Source organism: Anser anser, assembly GCF_964211835.1.
Source record: "Anser anser genome assembly, chromosome: 2".
In the NCBI taxonomy this organism is placed as follows: Eukaryota; Metazoa; Chordata; class Aves; order Anseriformes; family Anatidae; genus Anser; species Anser anser.
In genome coordinates this window covers 155,764,562-155,785,290 of record NC_139721.1, presented here as the reverse complement: position 1 = coordinate 155,785,290, position 20,729 = coordinate 155,764,562, and the positions used below count along the sequence as shown (strand labels likewise).

Genomic DNA, 20,729 nt, shown 5'->3' with positions numbered 1-20,729 from the left:
ATATTTTTCTTTGGTATGTTCCAGAAAAAAAAAAAACAAAAAACAACACAAAAAATAAAAGATGATCAGAACTAAATTAAAGTCTGTGGCAGCTTTGGTTCTCCCATTCATACTCTGCTATTACATTTATATATCTTGTTATCTAATTGAAAAGGGATACCTAGGATACCTATAAAAGCCAACAAGTGGACACCAAAGTTAGACTACATTATATAGAATACATGCATACAACTGTAGAAGTAAAGATGATTAACCACTGAAAAAGAGCAGGGGAAGTGGTTAATTCTCTATCTTGATGCCTTCGAACCAAAACTGAAAGCATTTTTGCTTTCAACAACCCACTTAGTGGACTATATGAAGGCATAAGATGAAATTTAAGAGTCAGTGTAATGCTAGAGTAGTCTACCAAACCCTGTGAATTCCAAAGAAAACAAAATAAAATAACTACTTAACTGTTTTAAAGGTTATAAACAAATACAGGGAACCTATCATAAAAAAAATACACTTCTAGTCAACAGCAGAGGGTTAAGAACGCGCTAATCAAACAACAGCAACAATTCTTATATCAACAAGTTAACATGGCAACTGTGCTGATGGGTAAACTACCCAGTTATGTCAAGTACACTCTCTGTATCTAAAAAAAGCTTCTCCTGACATTTAATCTGATTAACAACAAGGCAATGTTGCATCAACAGAGAGCACTTTAGATTGTGGTGAGGTGGGGTGCCTGTGTTCCACTTGTAACAGACACCTGCATGACTAATGTAATGACTTTCACACCTGCCGGTTCACTAAGCCTTTCCTCAGGCCACGGATTAACACCTCTCCTACCAACATTTTTATCAGGATGTACAGCCAGGCCATGGCAAAGAGGACAGGAGGGCGGTGCTGCACCATGCCGGTGCCTGAGAGTGAGTATTTAAGGTACAAAGCAGCTGACTGCTCCTACCTACGTGCTTCTTTTCGCTGCCTCGTCTCCCATCTTCAGTCTCTCGTGGCCTGGCTGCTGTGCTCACTGAGCCCTCAGATGGGACTGAGGACTGCTGGCCCCTGGGACACACGCATCCTTGCTCCATGTCCAGACACACGGTGGAAGGAACTCTCTCAAGGGCTTCTACAATTTACCGAAATCTCACTGCTCTACACAGTGTGAGGTGGTTGGTAGGCACGTGTCAGCCCAGACCCCTTCATCCCTCGTCAGCCTTGGGTGCTGCACAAACACTGTTAACCATCCCCTTTCCTCTATACTAAATTCTGGATTCCCTATCCCTGACACTCACGCCATTTGGCAGGGCTCTGCACACAGCGTGATTGACTTGAACTAGAGCAACACCCCAGAATTTACTTCCAACCTTAAATTCTGTCTTAAATTCTACTTTGGAAACGAGGACAAACAAAAAGTTCAGTTATCTGTGCACATATAAGAAAATATTTTTTCCCCTCAGACTCTCCTTCACTCTTCATCCCACCTCATTTCTTTCAGAGGAAACGAAATACTCTAAGCAAAGAGCTTTTTGTTCCTCTTTCTCCTTGATTTCAAATACAAGCTCTACAGTAATCTAGACATTGCTTTGCTGAGCCAACACTACCACTTTCAAACGGTGCCTGCACTGTTGATTCCTCAAAATACACTTGTACCCAGTGAGTGCACAGCATTTCCCCAAATAACCTAAGGAATAGATAAAAAGGCAATTCGTATTTCCAGTGTTGCGAGCCTTAGCAAAGTGTTTCACATGGTATGGATGACACAAACAGAACAATGATAAAAAAATCCCTGAAACGGGCAACAATGAGCCATGACTATTGTCCAAGCAATTCCCACAGTGCATTCTGTACAGGATATACAAATGTCAGTATACCAAAACATCCTACTGATGTACGCAATATACACGTAGTAAAATGCTATAAGATGCAAGACATGCCAAACGTAGGTTGCTACCTCTACTGTCATCCATCTCGCCATCTCTTGAGTGTTCTGACTGGGCATCCGGGGGTGTCTGAAGCACAGCCACACTGTTCTGATTTATAATCTTCAGTTTAAGCTTTGGTTTTGTCCGTTTTCTTCTAGGTACTGTGACAGTTAGGCTCTGTAACTGAGACATGCCGGATTCTGTCAAGCAGACTCCATCCTGTGTGTATGTCTTCGGTGGGTCTATAAAAGTTAAATGAATCATAACAGCAATATAAAACTCTTTAATTTACAAGATCTTCAGGAATAGCACTTTTAAGAGTTAATAATTCACATGTATGGAACTGATTCATGAGCGAGGAAATCAGTATAAATAAAACACAGAGATCTGATATTGGCTTACGCGTTACAGTTAGAGCTTTATGATTTAGAGCCTGATGTCAAATCCAGTAACAATCCATTACATTGCTACAAAACAACTTACATCCAGAATTCGTTAGACAGAACTATTTGATTACGGAAACTGGTGCCTTGCAGGGTATTTCTGTATCCCTAACGCTCAAAAAACCCATGCAAGTCTTAGTTTGGGTCCCTGTTGCTTATTAGCCAAAGCCCTCAGAACTGCAGTTTCATGTTGTTACTCAGCTTTAGCCTCCCAGAACTCTTGGTCCATCAGGCAAGTTATTAGCCCTGGTTTATAGGCAGACAAAAAAAACAAATTATATCGAGTGAGCTGCTCAGTATCAATTCATAAAAGTATGGGCAGGACCCAAGCCTCCCAAGACCTGCAATTCTGCTACGTCCTTAAGCTGTTACATGCCAACTGAGTCTACTGATCAACTCTTCCCACCAGTTCTTAATTCACAATGCGGAAAGGCACTGCTATCTCAGTCATCTGCACCGCCACCTGCAAGTGGAAGCTTGGGAACTTTCAGGGAATTAGCAAATAACGAAGAGGCTGCAATGATGCTTCTGCTCTTTGAGGCCAATTAAATAATGACTGGATAACACAGTTTCTGAAAACATATGAACATCGTAACATTTGTTCTCTTTAACCAAAAATATTTTCTTATGTAACATGTCACATCCCAAAACACAGCTGGTTCTGAATGTAGCTCTTCACAGATGATTCTTCTCTTGTACTGAATTAGAAGAGTGTTCGTTTAAAAAATTTCATCTATTTTTTCAGACTGAAGATTGGAGGGCAAAATCTTCTCTCAGAACTGCAACTGTGCAGTATCAAGCAGAACAAAATTCTGATGTGACGGAAGCTATCCTAACATGTGGGAAGCTCTTAAAGACTATCATTTTAACAAATGACCTGGGAGTAGGCTCGTCAAGATTGTCAATTCCTTGCACGAAATATACAAATTCAGAGAAGTTGTGTCCTCCTACAGTTTGAGCCTGTAACATTTGCACATTTGTTTGACTCAGCCACACGGTTTTTTATCAGGGCTAGTATTAAGGCAAGCAACTAAGTCTGCAGAATCAAAGCATAATTTAAGATTATTATTATTATTATAGTGCAGGTATGGCAGGCAAAAAAGAAGTAGAGAAAGAAAAAAAATGAAAAGCATGCTGTGATAACGAAAGGATAGTTAATGTTGTGTGTTATAAAAACAAAAAGGAATTTTTGCCTCATGTAAAAGTATACCCTTAAAATATGCTAAATGATCAACGATTAAGCATTTACATTCTTTACCTAGTTCTTTTGATTTTGAAATAATCTGAGCTCCAACTGATGAATCACAACAGTCCAAAGAAGGCACTGAAAAATATAAGGAAAATAATTTCAACTTTTAAAAATGACTCGATTTAAGCTGAAACTACCAAGTAATTTTCCTTCAAACGGTTCTGTTAAACTCCCTAATTAATACTGTTGGCAACATTTACTAGCACCTTTAAAATAAAGTGCTTTTCAGCGTCACAAAGATGTGACTACAAAACAAGGCTGGTATCAGCTGAAGTTCTCCAATTCCCTAGAGCCAAGGATGGCACTGGAAATGCTCTGAACGTGATGATAAATGATCTCCTTCTACTGGTCCACAGGCATGCACCGCATCTACTGGATTTTAAGGAAACCTCTACACTAGGCATGACGTTCAGGCTTTGCTAACCTAAGAGTAAATAACAGGAGGACTTTGTGAACCAGCCACTGTCTCAGGAGTGGATCTCCCACCAGCTTCGCACACAAGGTTCCAGCTGTGTCTGTGCTGTCAGATGTCTGATGTAACATAAACGAGAAAGAAAGTAGGGCCAATAGCGAATCTGAGAGCAGATGGGACCTAACTTGTTGATGTTAGAAAGGGTAATTCTTATTCCAGGTAAGATTACTGACAAATGGAACAGCAGAAACTCAGTTTGAAAATTGCCTTGTGTGCTTCAGGGAAGCACCGCAGTAGTGTGAGCGAACAAAGGATGATCAACATGTCCTCCAATGCTAGAACACTACTGCTGTAGGCAGAAATGTTCTCCTGCCTTAATTACAGTAACTGTAATCCTGTTTCACTAACCTGGGATATGTAGACTGATTTTTCATATTAGTAGTGACTTTATAGAGATTATACAGACAGAAGGTACAAGAAAAATTAGATGTTTAGTTTGTGTCTCACAAACGCTGAGAACAAAAACCAAAAAAACTGTTAGTTTGGCATGGTTAGCATTACCACACAGTCAAGGTTTATTATTATTATTTTTTTTTTTTCCTAGAAATCTTAGCCAGGCTGAGTCTGAGACTCTGACAAACATCCGGTGTTTTTAATTTGCATCTACTACACAAGCCCAGACCACTGAGGCACAGCACGTGTGGAAGGCTCTTGTTTCTCAGCCCAACTGCACGTGCTCCAACCTCACACACAGAGGCAAGACTAGAAAAAGACCAAGAGCTTCCACGTAACACTTACACTCTGCTAAATGAGAAACAACAGTGTAGTAGCTACAAGATTTGAAATCTAGAGTGAGCTTTCTAAACATACATAAAAAATAAGGTAAGTGAAAGTCTGTCTTCAGAAATTATCGTCCTCTGAAAGTTTTTAAGGTCTAACTAAAGTATACGACGTAACCTAGAGAAAATAAACATTCTGTGCAATCAGTACGTGTAAGGAGCCTATCGGCATTGTTGAAAAACTGATACACACACACGGATGGAAAAAAACAAGGAAGAAAAAAAATGAAAATGAAATTTTGAAGGAGACACTGGGCTGGAGAGAAACAAAAAAATATGGGACAAGCTGCAGGATGGAAGATGCTCAAAGGCCCTGAACTGAAACAACAAAACAAGAGCAGACTTTAAGAAATACTCCACGGGGAATGAGACCTCATCTGATTCCTTAGTCGGTTATAATTTACAAGATATCTAAGTCAGAGCTAACAGCTACTGGACTGGAATCTAAGGCAAACAAAAAATTCAGAGAGCTGTGAATGGGGATTTGATGCCCTTACTCTGAAGTCATACAACAAGGAGTCCACATCAGACTGAGAACAATTTTAGCTTTGGAGACTGAATAGACTTGAAACAGGCAAACAAATAAGCTGACAGCAACAAACGGGAGGCCTTCAGAGACCAACTCACAGAAGTTGCACAGCGTTTGAAGCTAGTATTGAACTGATTTCCAGAAAAGGAGCTAATTAGAGCATGGGTTAAAGATTAAATCAATAAAATGGATAACAGAGAAACAGAATTCCAAGCCAGAGAAAACTATACAGGGAAAAAAATAATCGTTAAAAAACAGAACAAAGAAGGGACGGTGCTCTCTGAGGCACTTAGCTAAGTTCAACCAAAATTATATGCTTATTTTCAAAAGGGTTTAAAAATGCTGGATGATGTGCAGTGTTTAGTGGCTTCAGTTAAAAAAATTGTTGCACAGAATACAATATGATGAGAAAGATCACAGTTTCAAAAAGAAAGGTGGCTGCAATTCAGAAGGCTGTAATAGAAAATAACAACTCTAGGAAGAAACGGAATTGGCTAAGGGACAGTGCAAAATGTTTGATATAAAGACACAACACCGCAGTACTATCAGCTGCCTGCTTAACTGTGAGTGTTATGCAGGGATTTTTTTTTGCAAATACTGTAACTTGCAAGAATGTAACAGCTGAAATAATAAAAATGACAATTAAAAACTCAAAAGTTAAAATTTTAGCTTCTAATATTACTTCTGTATCCGGTATTTGTGAAGTACACACGGTAAGTTTTAGAATGAAGACGATCTTAATTCAGTTTCACAAAGACTGTGCAACAGAGGATCCCAGCACTAAGATGCCTATCACCGAGTACTCAGCATCTCCAAATTAGTAAGTGACACGAAGTCCTCACTGCTGCTGTGGGCAGGCTTATCTGAGCCACAGGAAGAATACTTGCACACCAGCAGCTACCAGAAACTACTACCAGATCGGCTGTAACTAGCTGTTACGTGCGTTTGCAGCTCATGTCTCTTCAGCTGTTCCCACTAAAGAAAAGCAGACAGAGCCGGTCCATTTCCCTCCTGCAGAGAAAAACAAACAAACAAACAAAAAGCCAGCACCAAGGAGGAAGCTGGAATTTGTGGATGGACAGAGTGGGGGAGTAAGCAAAGAAGGGATGCAACTTACAGTCTAGGTATACATACACAAGATACGTGATGATGCACAAAGGCAAATGATAGAAAGGCAGAAATTATGGGTAGATGGCTGAGATTTACTTGTCTGGAGAGTGTGTGACTGTGGGTGAGATGCACGTCTCTCTCCTGACTGTGCAAGAATTACAGCACAGAGCCAAAAGTTGCTGCTACCTAGAGCAGTTGCCAGTACTCAGTCATGACAACATTCAAACTAAACTAGAAAACCTTTTCTACAACAGAAAACCAATTCTACAACACGCTGGAGGACATATTTATCTCCAAGAGTACTGGAGGTGCTGGCCCAAGGGCTCGCCAAGCCATAATTAACCAGCAGTCCTGGCCGAGTAGGGAGATCCCAGCTGACTGAAGTTAGAGAACGTGACTCCAACTTACAGGAAGGGCAGGAAGGAAAATCCAAGGAACTGCAGGCTTGTCATCACCAGGAAAGGTTATGGAGCCCTGGTGAATGGAGTTCAGTCTTGTAGGCTAGATCAATGGGCCGGGCCCAATCACAACATTCAACAAGGGTAAGTGTCGGGTGCTGCACTTGGGTCCTAACCACCTGATGCAGCAGTATGGGCTTGGGGAAGAGTGGCTGGAAAGGTGCCCAGCAGAAAAGGAACTGGGGGTGCTGGTCAACATCTGGCTGAACATGAGCCAGCAGTGTGCCCAGGTGGCCAAGAAGGCCAACGGCATCCTGGCCTGCACCAGAAATAGTGTGGCCAGCCGGACTGAGGAAGGGATTGTCCCCTTGCATGCACCACTGGTGAGACTGCACCTGAACTGAATTCGGTTTTGGGCTTCTCGCTACAAAAGGATATCGAGTTGCTTGAGTGTGTGCAAAGCTGGTGAAGGGACTAGAAAACAAGACACGTAAGAAAACAAGACACATAAGAACAGCTGAGGGAAATGGGGTTGTTTAGTCTAGAGAAAAGGAGGCTGAGGGGAGACCTCATCACTCTCTACAACTACCTGAATGGAAGCTGAAGCAAGGAAGCTGTTGGTCTCTTTTCTCAGGTGACGAGTGGTAAGACATGAAGAAATAGTCTCAAGTTGTGCCAGGGGAGGTTTAGATTGGACATTAGGAAGGATTCCTTCACGGAGAAGGTGGTCAAGCATTGGAACGGGCCACCAAGGGATGTGGTGGAGTCCCCATCCCTGGAAGTACTGAAGAGATGTGTGGACACGGCACTCAGACACGTGGTCCAGTGATGGAACTCAGCAGGTCGGGTTGATGGCTGGACCTGATGATCTGGAAGGTCTTTTCCAACCTAGATGGCTCTATGATCCTATGCTGTAACTTGAGATCACATTAAAAGCAACCTGATGAAACACTGATCAGAGATGAGTGTTTCAAAGGAGTCTATAAATGAAGGTTTATGGTATACTACTCTGGAGCAAGTTTTTACCATGTGCCGACTGTGGATATTTATGTATGCTCAAGAAGAAAAAAAAAACTACTTATATTTTATTTCTGTTTCACAAAGAAGATGATTTTAAGATTATCAGATATGCATCTGATCTTCTGAAGATGAGACAAGGAAAAGCTCTTCAAGTTCCTGTTTTCTGAAGAGACAAAAATGGAAACTCTTTCTCAATACATACATTTTAGAAGGTATTTACTTTCTACCAATAGTACACCTACTCCATCTACAATGTACTGTCAAGTTATTAGGTTGAGGGGCTCTTGCTTATTCTACATATACAGTAGTTAAACTTGTAATAATGTTTGCTACACATTAATATCCTCTGTGGTACATCAGATGGAAAGAGAAGGAGCCATTCCAATAAGAAAACACAATACAGCATATTGTATATTTATACTGTTAATATTTGTTTCTCTTAAGTTTAGCAAATGCTTACTGCTCTCACCTTGAAACAAAAAATTAGAGAGAATTTTCAAAAGAGTTGTAGACAAGTTAACAAACCACTGGAACATTTCATATAAAAGTACATGCAAGTATTTCCATGAACATGCACCAAATGACATTCAGACATGCAACTGTGCAAATGCACACGTGTTAAAGACTTCATATATACGCTGAGTCAAAAGCAAAAAGAATAATCAGAGAAACTTGTCTCATAAAAGAATTGGAAAAAAAAACGCAAAGAAGGGTGGGCAACTTTCTAACAGGTGTTGCGGGACTGGCTCCTATTCCTCGGAAGACAAACCTACGCAACACAACTTCACATTGGTGTGCAAAAAGGACTAACTCAGGGGCCGGTTTATGCCTGGAGGTGAAACATCTCTGACACCACTTTCTAAAGTTATTCCACCTCATATACTGGGGCCTTTATTATCTTCTAAAAGGTAGCTCTGCCAGCTAGGAAGGGGCAGTATTTCTTACCTGGACCTTTGTGTTTTAAGTGCCCAAAGCTTATTACCAAAAGAAACAAAAACCTGTGTTGTATCTATAAGTTCCTTGTTTTTCCCACTTACAAGCCCTTTTTTGTTTTGAATTTGCAAAAGCAGATTACAAAGATGAAGTGACTTGTAGAAAAGCACAAGCGTAAGTCATTCTTACTTGTAACAGTGATAGAAGTGGGATACTTAGAAGTGTTCCACTACCATCTGTATATAGTTGATCAATTTATACAAACAAGTACACAAACTTCCAAGGCCACATGAGTAAGTTACAATTACTGTCACAGTGTTATGAGGACATGAGGTATAAAGGGACATCAAATGCTCCACTGAACTTTTCTTGGCAGACCTCTCAAACACAAGCCTCATGGTATAGTCAACTCTTGATCAGGAAAGCCAATCTCACTGAAATCCTCCTGGATTTTCTGGATATTTCCTGGATATTTCTTCAAACATTTGCCTCGTTCCTTCCTCCTACCACATTCTCACAATCTGATGATACCCCAATAAAGGGTTAATGTGAGCACTTTAACATACTATTATTCTAAAAAAAAACATGTAGAGGTGTCAGTGCTCTGTTAAAGCAGCAGACTGCAGCAGAAACTCCTGTAAGCTGACATGCAGAGAAAACAGACCCAGGATACTATTCTTGCAGCAAGACCATAAATCATCTAATAGGCCAATCTAATTGCTGACAGGCCACTCACTATAAAATTAACCACTACCATCCCACAGAACCAGATGGTGTAGCTGTGCTCAAAGAGAAAAACTGCAGTAACCTCAGCTCCTGAAGTACCAATGCTGTGGAATTGCGTACTACTGACTAAAAAAGAAGTTGGTATATTCACTGACAACATGTGCAGAGAAGAACAAAATTCATCAGAAAGAATATGCATTTTAACTAACAACAAAAAAAAAGAGACTCCCAAGCAGAAAAATATGGTGATTTTTTTTTCAAAGACCAGAGCTAGGAAAAGCACTGGTCTTAAATACTGGGAGAGCTTATGGAGTGGTGTTAACAAAATATGGGAAAGGAGGGGAAAGATGCTTGTATGGACTATTGTTGCAGTTACTGCTGCTTCAGAGGGCCTCAAAGTCCTGATATATGGTACATTTTTTGCTTGGAATTGATTTTAATATTCTTCCACAGTTCAGATGTTTAGAGAACCGGTTTTTCTTTATTCCGCTTGACAAAATGAGATGCATTTTACCCTTCCAATATCAAACACCCAAATTTACCCAAATTATCTTCAATAAATCTGTCCAGAATTCCCCCTGCTAGGTTGTCTTTTGCTGCAGGGATGTCCTTACAGCCAATCACTAGGGGGTGAGAAAGAGCTGAGGGCACTTCCAGAAGGCCTTTAAAATAAAAACAAAAAATCTTGCTTCTACAATGAGTCAACTCTCGACCACAGACAAGAACCATAACCCATTCCCAAACCTATTTATTGCAGTGTGCAATCCTGCCATTGGTTTCAATTGTCTTCTTACCGTTTGTTGGTGGTATGTATGGCCTACAAATGGTACAGTCAAAACCCATATCAGCTATGTTTTCCACTTCCTCCTCTGTGTTTAAGTTCTGACAGATTGCATGCATCCATCTAGAAATTAAGTGGGGGAAAAAATACAATTTAAAGGAAATATGTGGTGTTTTAGGAGACCCAAGTATCAGTATATGGTCCAAGTACATGTGAAATACTTGTTTAATTTAAATTCTTCTAGGGAGAAACGATGAATCAGGTTCTCCATATAGAGCAATCCTCTATGGTGGTGTGTGTTAAAATATACAGTATCAGATTACCTATTTCCCTTCACAGGAAGGAAAACTGTAAAATAATGTCCCGGAAGCAAATATGTCTTAGTATTATAATTTCTCCCTGTATTTGCAGTCATCTTAACTACTCACTTGACACAAGGTAATCTAGATGTAGCCTCACAGTAACAGTCTTGTGAGGTAAATTAGTTTTATTTTCTTTTTACAGAGGGGGAAAATGAGGCACAAAATAATTAATTAAGTTGCCCAGAGTCATACAGTTATTAAGTCTGTGGTACAACTAGTTACGAACCAATATGAGACTTCTGAGACTCAGTCCAGTGTTCTTTACCACAAGACCATTCCCTTCATCTTTATGCTTTTACGTTATGAGAAAAAAACTAAAATAAGCCTGAACCAGGAAAAAAACTGTAAAACAGTAGAAATCCTTACCGATCACATTGTCTACACTGAATTATAAGCTCTTCATCTCTGTAAGTGCGATAGCAGATTGGGCAGGTAGACAAACTTGCACAGGGAGCACACTGCGTGTAATTATTTTGCCATTCGCATCTTAAACCCGGCGAAGTTGCTCCACAGTGTCTGCACCAAACACACCTGCAGAACAGACAAAATGATCTATTACTTTCAGTCCTCAACACAATTATTTTGTGGCTTTAAAACCCTCCTAACTTAGAGCTGGGTGAATAAGTTTTAAGTTTTAGATCACTAACCAATGGCTGGGGTGAGGGTGGGGGACACCTTATTTCAGGTCAAAATATTTTACTTGAACAAAAATTTATTATTTAGATTTTGAACATTACCAGCAGTTTTGATACATTTTCAAGCAGTTCCTACATAAGAAGTCGTTTCAATCTGCAAAACAGGTGGATGGGTGTTTTTAACAGCTTAACAGGTCAAAGGAGTTCCTGCTTTCAGTTGCCATTCACTTTGAGATAAAAAGACTTGGCCATGTGAGAGGTCTATTTTGTTTGTATTTCACCCAAGTAACATGAATGGTTTTCAAAGGGTTTTTATCTGGAGAGCAATTTGGTGAAGTGCCCATTTATTTTTCCAACAGTTTCAATGAACATAGATTAGAATTTTTGGCCACAAAGTTTCAAAAGGAAAATGTTGTCCACCTCTACTTACCTGGTTTTTGGCCCTAAGAAACAGCATTAAGAGGAGATAACTGTTTCCATATTAAACTGAAATCTGAATGAAACAATTCAAAAGTATTTTGTTTGCTTTGTTTAATACATCTAACTTCAATAAAACTAAAACTTTATTACAGTTAAATTGGCATTACAAGTAAGAAAAAGGAACAAAAAAGGCCAGTATTTCTGACACCCAAACCAAACACACCATTTGCACTTCCAGCCTCCTTTTGGAACGGTCTGCAGGGGCGGATCTAAGCAGTAAGTGTGGTAGCTGATGTCGCAGTCATCACAGAGCAGCAGCCTTCCTGGATCTGTAGCTTTCCCACAGGCTTCACACACCGTACACTCCAGACACCTCCAGCCTTTACTAAGCACCACTTTAGTAATCTGCAAATGCCAAGGTGAAAATTATTTGAATGCAGCTCTCTGAAGTGTGGTCACTGTATAAATGAAGGTCTGGCTAGCGCGAGATGTTCTTCTGTGCACACCAACGACATCACAAGTAGCCATTTATCAATTAAACACTGTGAAAATTCACTAAATGGGAATGGATCAAACAGAAAGGAACTCTATGTTGATGCTGATACTGTTATGGAATATAATTTCAGATAAATTAGCACGCCAGAGAATACATACTTCTCTGGGTCTACATGTAGGGCGGTTTATTCCTTATAGGAGTAGCTGGTCCCACAAGGAAGAAAGAGAACATACTGCTGCTTTTTTCAGGTATGTAGTAAAGCCAGTATTCAGATCACTAAGAATCCTGTCTCTTTCCTAAATTATCTGTGATAGCCAGTGCTAGGGTTTCAGTCATCCAAAGCTAATAATTTATTGTTTATTAAATACCGTATGAGTGGTACACAAATGCAAAACCGAAGTATAGTTGCATGAAGAATGCATATAATGTTTTGTAAAGTAAATTTCAAATAAAACATTTGAAGTACTCTGAAATGTTTCAAGAAATCAGTTTTACATAGATGCACTTATATAATAGTGTTTAGTTTATATATTGCAGTAAGCAGCTTATTATGCGCTTCCTAAATCAACTCATACCATTCATATTTAATTTTCACAAATTCTCTCCTAGATTAATGAAAGTAAAGTATATTAATTAACCACTCCAACTGCTGTCAGTTCTGACAGCCAACAGACAAATTGAATCGACTAAGCCTTATGCCTGTAGTAAATGAAGATGCATTATAAATTTTTGTTTTTAATTTTGCTTGTATTTAGGTTTTAAGCTTATATCTCCAACTGTTATTTTAACCAACTGCTGGATAATCAGTGCTATTTACGGTTGTGAAATTACAAAAAGGTTAATTTCTCTTGAGGCGATGCATACTATAAAATGACATTTAATTAAAGTCTTTCACAAGTCGCGTACAAATAACGGTCACATTAGCTGAAGAATATCTAACAAGTTAATGACTCCCCTAATTACCACAAAACCAAAGGCAGCGTAGTGCTATTAAAGCACAATATGAAAGCAGTGTAATCAAGTCATCTCTTATGTAACAAAGCACTCACCTTAATACTGACACAGTATGGATGGTAACACTGACCGCATTGAGAACAGGCGAGCAACCTGCCCTCAGCACCTTGGCCAAAACTCCCACAAACTACGCACATATCCTGAAATTACAGAAACGTGCAGATTTTTAACACATGCCAGACAGTAAATTCTGAAAACAAGTAGTTGTAAAATCCAGGTAGCTTGCTGTATGATACAACTCCTAACAATGACACTCATTTACTTTTTTGAATTAAAAGAAACAAACAGAATGAAAACCTGAGTAACTATTAGCCTAACCTGATGGAGAGTGAACTTGTCGCTGCTAGAGAAGAGAACAACTGTATTATGCATTGAGTTTTCTTCCTCATCTTTGTTAGATGAGATATCCATAGTTGTGACCTATACAAAAAAAAAACACAACATAATTAGCAAGCACATCATGTTTTCTAAGCCACAAAAAACGACAAAATCTATTCTTTAAACGTTAGTTTTTTAATACTACTGGAGAATACAAGCTTAGAGGATACACCAGAAGACTGTGCATTTGTCTATTCACATGGTACAAACTTTCACAAAAAGCTATCTTGACGAGAAATTGTTGTACCAATTCACAGTACTTTCCACATGAATACAAGTATCACCACCCTCAGTTTTACAGAGGTACTCTATTCCTCTCCTTTGTTCACCTTTACCTGTTACCCCCATGTTCTTTAAAATGGAAATTGAAGGAAAGAAGCAGTCTAAGAAAAAAAACACTAAGTAGAATTTGTCGTATTGTGACCATGTCTGACCTTTTTCCTGTCTTTAAGCACTGAAGTTCTTCTTACTGAATAGTTAATTGCAATGACATACTTTGAGTATGAACTCAGAGAGCACTCACAGAAATGTAACTTGTCCTGTATTACCCAAAATGTGGTTTAGTTAAGGTTCCAGCCGTGTTAGAGAAATGACCAAGAGTTCAGATGTTACAACAGTGAGGACACACTCCACAAGGTCTTTCTTTATGAGGTTTATATAGCTTTGCCTGTAAAAACTCGCATTGAGCTGTGAACTTGAAGCTGCTGTTTTGTTTTCAATCTGTAAGCCCTTACTACAGACTTAAGAGCATCATTGCTTTCACCTGCCCTTTATGAAGTCAGCGTATATATGTATACATAGCTCTTCAGGAAGAAAAAGAAGACAGAAGACCTAGTGGTTTTGGGAGAGTCGTTATGAAAAGATCAGTGAATGCTTTAACTGTGTTCGGACTTTCATGTAAATCTTGCTTTCCACAATTTGCCACCTGTGAGTTTCCATTAACAGGCCTAGGTATTTACTCTCTGAATCAGCAGTGGCCATGAAAGCTTGGAAGAGAAGAGCACACATTTCTATGAAAAAATAAAATAATGCATGCTAGAGAAACTTAACTTTGTTTTACCAGCTGTTCTTGCTTTATAAATGTGGATTATTTTAAATACAGCTTGAGTCTTATTTAGCTAGTTTTGTTTAAGTAATACTTTAAATGCTTTACAAATCCAAACATCACTAGAGACAAATGTAAATACTGTTACAACAGCTACAGGAACCCTTCTGATAGACTGTTGCTGAAAATCAGCATTTACTGAGAAACAGCTAAAAAGGGAGTACGAGTATACTGTTACCGTGCCTTAATTACTGTATTGCTGAGAGCTCTGCAGCTGGAACTAATTAACCACAAAACACCCGAACCACCTCTTGAGATGTTCAGGGAGAGCTTTTCCCTTGCATGTGTTTCCACGGGTTGCACAAAGTTCTCAGAGCTGCCTCCACAAATGAAAGAGCAGAATGTGAAGGACACGAGCACTGAAGTTTTGATGCGTGCCTAACACCAGCCGTGAGCCAGCTGGGCTTAACCTGTATCCTCCTGCTACCCCATTCCCAAGGTGTACAAAGAAGCTTTTAAGTTCTTTTAGTTGTCCACTGGTCATGATCCCATTAGGTTGAGTTTGTGCAAAAGGGCTGAAAATACTCCTATTTCAACCCCTTATCTGCCAAGAGGCAGATATTTGTATTTTACCTTTGCATTGCTACCTTCACCTACATTATTACAAGACAGCCGCATCATAGAAATCTGAAGCAGAAAAGCTGCCATTTACTTTATATGTCACAGGATCAATTTTCTATAGGAAACCGTGGACAGTGATGGCCATTTTGTATTCATAGCACTTCACCCCACTGAATATTCTCTGTTCAGTTACAATTATTTTTTTTTAAGATTTTGTTCTAGAAAACGTGGCTTCTTTTGAAGTACAAAGATCAAAATAATCACGTGAATGCTGGATGTTGTATACGCTGAAGCAGACAGTATATAAGAACACAAAAAAGCAGTTCTAAAGAGTCAGAGGAATTACTTAATGGAGACATAAAAACGAGCAAGTCCTTTTCTCAACATGAGGAAGAGGAAGCCTGTCAAAATCTACAGGGCTGCTTGACAATCACACTATAACAAGAATGTTCAAAGATGGCAAGTCCACAGCAGAAAAAAAATAATTTTTTTTGCAATCCACATTTCCCACTATTTTTATACCAAATTCTCTCCTCTTCCAAGAAGCAAAACAGGATTGCAGATCACAAAGATTTTAAAAGGACTTCAAGTATGAAATAGCTTAACTATCAATTGCAGTGAGCAACCACTCACTGAAAATCACTCTGCTACTGGAATGGGAGATGGCAAATATAACTATTGCTTTCTCAAAATTCTCAGGGGCGGAAGCCATGTACCATCAGACAGGACAGCTAACATCTGTTCGTAACAGAGAACTTGCAGCCACATCGAGATATATATATATATATATATTACGTTTTGTTAAAGAGTCAAAGCCTTAGGTATGGTAAATCATGATCTATTGGGTTTCTTTCAAGGCGTCAGCAAGCCCAGAGACAGGGAAATCTGATTGACGTAATTTACTTCACTGCCAAATTGTTTTGGCAAAGTCACTCACCAGAGCTCCTTTAAAAAAAAAAAAAAAAAAAGGCAGCTGAACTTTTTTTTAGAGGAAACAAATTAGAGTAAGTGTCCTTGCACTAGAATCCTGAGAGGGACGGCTGCCAACAGGCCCTGGTGTTCAGCACACGCACAGTCTGGAAGACTGATCAAGGCGCAAGGTGACAAAGCTTGCCAACAATATTAAGATATTCAAGGTAATAAAAATTGAAAGACAATTGTGAAGAGCTATATAAGAACTTAATAAAGCTGAGTTCTGGTCTATAAAATGTCAGATGAAAGTCAACAAAGATAAAATTTTAAAAAGGAAGACAACTTATAAGGAAGGTCAAAAGTCTGGAGCAGCTGCCATACAACAAAAAATTCTGGGATTCGCCATGCTAGCAAAGAATGAGTGGAAGGAAAATGAGGAGGAATGACAGAAATTTATAAAAACTGAGTGGCAGGAGGTTAGTAAAAAACAACTCTCAATGGTCTCTCCTCTAAGGGCACTCAGGAGGAGAAACAAATCAAAGGAGGTATTCCTGAATCCAACAGGCTCATGAGCTGTAGAACCAAAACAGGTTAGTTAACGCGACTATCAAAAGTTATTAGAAGCACACAGACAAATTTATGAAAGAGAACTCCAACAGAGGCTGTCCGAGACAAAGACACCACCTCCTGTTCAGCAAGTCCCTGAGCCACAAAGCGTTGAAGTATCTCATTCTCTACGGCTCTCCTGTTTCGGTTCTCTTCCCTCAGCAAGCAGGTTTGGTCCCCTGGGTAGAACCACCTCTGGGCTGATCTGCTAAGGCTGCTGTTAGTTGTATGCACATGCTTGGCTCTCCCCTTTTCTGTTGTTCCAATGAATGCTGCATTTACTTGGCATGTTTTCCACTTGAGGAAGTGGAAGGAGTACGCCAAGTTTCCCAGCAGTTGTCCCTTTAAGTGGCAATAGCAGCATAAAATTGCCTCAGGTCCACTTTGCTTCACTGCTCTAGTTCATAATCACACATACTTAATAATAACCAGGTTTTATGGAATACCTCTACTTTTTAGTGTTATTTGGTTTTACGCAACATTTTAATGAAGAATTACAGCTGGATTAGGTTATGTTACATTAACAGACTACAACATGACTTGAAAATAAATGTTCTTACCCCTGGAATGACTACAGTCCCAACTCCATTTTTCAGTTTCGATCTACCTCTGCCACCTCGTCCTGAAAGACCTGCACCACGTGGCCTCCGCTTCCCTGGGAATCCTGATCCACGGCCCTATTCAATATAAGATAACAATTTAAATGCAATCTGAAGTCCTTTTGTTATAAGGGAATCAAACTTATTCAATGCATCTGGGGAAAAATACAAGTAAAAAAAAAAACAAAACCTATGGTTTCAAGTGCATAAGGGCACAGTCACCAAGTTACTGCATAAATCATTGTGAAGTACCTCTAACTCCTATAACTACTTACATGAATTAATATGATCACTTTTATCATCTGTGAGAATGCAGCCAAACCCAGAAATGTATATTTTCTGTTCAGGATTAACTGGAAATATAGAAATACTATCTTTTCTACATTGCAAAGTATCCAAAGTAAATACCCTCTATTATATGATTCACTTTTCTTTTTAAGCAGCCAGCTCGGCCAGATGAATTCTGCATGTGGTCTGGGCCCTTGATTAATTGCAATCATAGACACTTTTCTTACGCTATTAATGATCAAGCAAACACTGGAGTTTGTTAGGGCTCAGTCCTGTTCCCAAAGTGAAGCAGGAGCTGACTCCATTGAACTCTCTTAATTCAGCAGATACAGAGAGAGCTTTTTATATTACTTATATCAATCAAACTCAGATCAATACTCCCCATAACAGTATACTTCTCGTAGAAAATATACACTTATTTGAGACACCTTCTTTTCCCCCTTCCTTTATTTTATATGCAGAGACATATGGTTGTAGTGCTTCTGTGCTCTTGGAGTATTCACAAAGTGTGTTCAATTACAATTTACTGCAGAAAAGCAAATATATATATATTTTTAATAATAATAGTTACCTGATATTGCTCCTGTGACCCAGTTTGATTTTTTTTCCTTATCATTTCAAAATGAACTGAACACAAACTGTAAGAGGAACTCCCTCCTCGCTTCCAGAGAGAAAATGAACATCCTGACAATGTCCCTGAGTTCTGGCCAGTATGTCATACACCTTCACAGAGCTTATATTTCAGAGCTCTGCTCTCTATAAATACTGATAATTATGGTATATACCCAAGAGAGCACCTCTCCTGCTACCAAGTAAGCAATGAGATTATTGATTTTAAATATGTGAATAATCTCTGCTCCTAAAATAGCCCAAATCCATCCACGGGGTATCTAGAACACGACAGCGCATGTATCTAAACATTTGCTGGAGACTACTTTTAATGCAAAGACGAAAGATTTACTCAATAAAACTATGTTGACTGAGCAACAAAGCTCCTTGGGGACAGTGTCACCAACATACATGAACAGTTTCTGCTGACAGAGAAGGGAGCTCTGTGGATGGAAAGCAGCATTACGGGCTCAGTGTTGCCAACAGGATTTTTCAAATATGCCATCTCCTGATTTAAAGACGATATACAAGTTTATGGTCAAACTTCAAGGGAGAATTCAGGTATCCCAATGTTAATTTTTTATCAATATCCACCTATTTCAACTGATTTACTCTTACAAAATGAGGCGATGTAATGCAACACTACTTTAGGAAGCGAGAGGAAGGACACCACTGATGGCTCAAGAATTTGTATGTAGTAAAGGTGAAGGGATAATGTTGTCCTTACATATATATGGAGTTAATACATATGCACAGACAGGACATACAAGCATCAATTATTATTAAAATGTATACTCTTCTGACATGTTTCTTATGCTGTGTGTTTCAGATTACATATCAGTATTGTTATTTTCACAGAGCTAGTAACAGGAATAAGCACATACTTGTACCAATGTTAATGCTGAACAGTAAGCTGGAAATTAATGCTTGAAGCAGCAAAAGCTAAGCTAATGTCAAATTAAAATAAAAATAGCATGAGTGTTAAAGTGAGATGAAAATAAAATTATTCGGAACCTACAGCTATTTGTTAGTGTTTCATCATTTAACCTTTTGGTCATTAAAAAACCTCAATTCCATTTAGTTTCTGCAGGTATTTTGAATGGTAACCATCACTGTGGATGCAGGCTTTGGTCCATCCAAATAGGCAGGAACGGTGTTATTTATTCCCCCATAAGCTAAAAAAGCTGTCACTTTGAATCCACTCTCTGTAAGGCTTCTCCACAGCTACAAATTCAAGCCCCACCTCAGAACTCTGCTCCTTTCAGCGCCTGGCTTACTTTCCTGCCAGTCTTAAGGCCATTTTCTTCCTCACCTAACTTATTTTGACAGCTACGTAAAGCCAACCACAAAAAAATGAAGTAGTAAGCACACACAAAAAATGGTATTACAAACTAGTCTTTGCCATGTAAAATCAGGGCAATGCCATCTTATCGTACACTCTGGAAAGCAGATTTTTTTCTTTACCCTGAAAGCTCCAGAGTTTTAATGATTTTTAAACGTCTTAAGCAGTACTAGAAGGGAAGATTAATTCAATTGTGATATACAGAATGTCATCAGCAGTCTCTGCAGCAGAAAGATAGCAATGGATACATGAAAATAAATTCAAATTATTTACCACTTTGATGCTCCAAATGGCACTGCCAGGAAGCTGTCTGGATTTAAAAATGTCCCGACCTTCTGAAATGTCTGGGGACCAGGAAGGTGGGCTGACTGTATTATTGGTACTCCAAGCCCCCTAGGACACGGTGGGTGAGAAAATAGATGTATAAAACTTGGCAACATAAAAAAAAAAAAAAAGAAAAAAGCAAGCAACAAAAAAATCTGAAAAGCAAAGCACATGCAGGCATAGGCATTTCTGTGTTAACGAGTAAATTAGTTCACACTGAGTGAGAGGAAGGCGGGAGATTTTTAGGCTGTCATTGAAACTTACACTAGAACAAATATAGCAAACTTCAAAGTGTCGGTTAAGTACAACAACATGAGTTTTATAAACAGAACATTAATACAAATATAAAGCAATCGATCATAACAACAAGTTACATCCCCAAATTGTATTGCATCAAACTGAGGAGGCAGGACTTTAGGACAACAGGATCCCCTTTTGCACTTCAAATCCCATTTTCAGAGAACAGATGTCCTTAGTCGACGTTTGAGTCTGAACGACTGACAAGCACAGCGACGACTAGTCTTAGAAGCGCATGAAAGAAAAGGAATATAAACAAGCCATAGAAGAAAAATAATAATAAAAAAAAGTAGCCATGGTAATTAAAACACCTCTCTCCTGCAAGTTTGCCACAAATAAACCATTACAAAATCCCACTAGTAAGGTTGTATCACCCTGGTGTTTTCATGTTACTGTGTGTTATCAAACAATAATATGTTGTTATAAACATG

General features: G+C 39.0%; 1 protein-coding gene across 7 annotated transcripts in view; it reads right to left on the bottom strand.

Annotated features, from left to right (window-relative positions):
* KMT2C (lysine methyltransferase 2C) overlaps positions 1–20,729 on the bottom strand; it is a 197,637-nt gene that overhangs the window by 55,864 nt on the left and 121,044 nt on the right. For 4 of the 7 annotated variants that reach the window (XM_083824638.1, XM_083824639.1, XM_083824637.1 and 1 more), the window contains exons 14-22: positions 19,951–20,070; positions 17,400–17,516; positions 13,596–13,697; positions 13,313–13,417; positions 11,991–12,172; positions 11,079–11,243; positions 10,364–10,473; positions 3,612–3,677; positions 1,940–2,152 (exon numbers count right to left, since the gene is read on the bottom strand). In XM_083824638.1, the coding sequence (XP_083680764.1) occupies positions 1,940–2,152; positions 3,612–3,677; positions 10,364–10,473; positions 11,079–11,243; positions 11,991–12,172; positions 13,313–13,417; positions 13,596–13,697; positions 17,400–17,516; positions 19,951–20,070 (1,180 nt within the window). The remainder of the gene's footprint in view (positions 1–1,939; positions 2,153–3,611; positions 3,678–10,363; positions 10,474–11,078; positions 11,244–11,990; positions 12,173–13,312; positions 13,418–13,595; positions 13,698–17,399; positions 17,517–19,950; positions 20,071–20,729) is intronic. The other 3 variants (XM_083824642.1, XM_083824643.1, XM_083824641.1) reach the window with 2 other exon arrangements.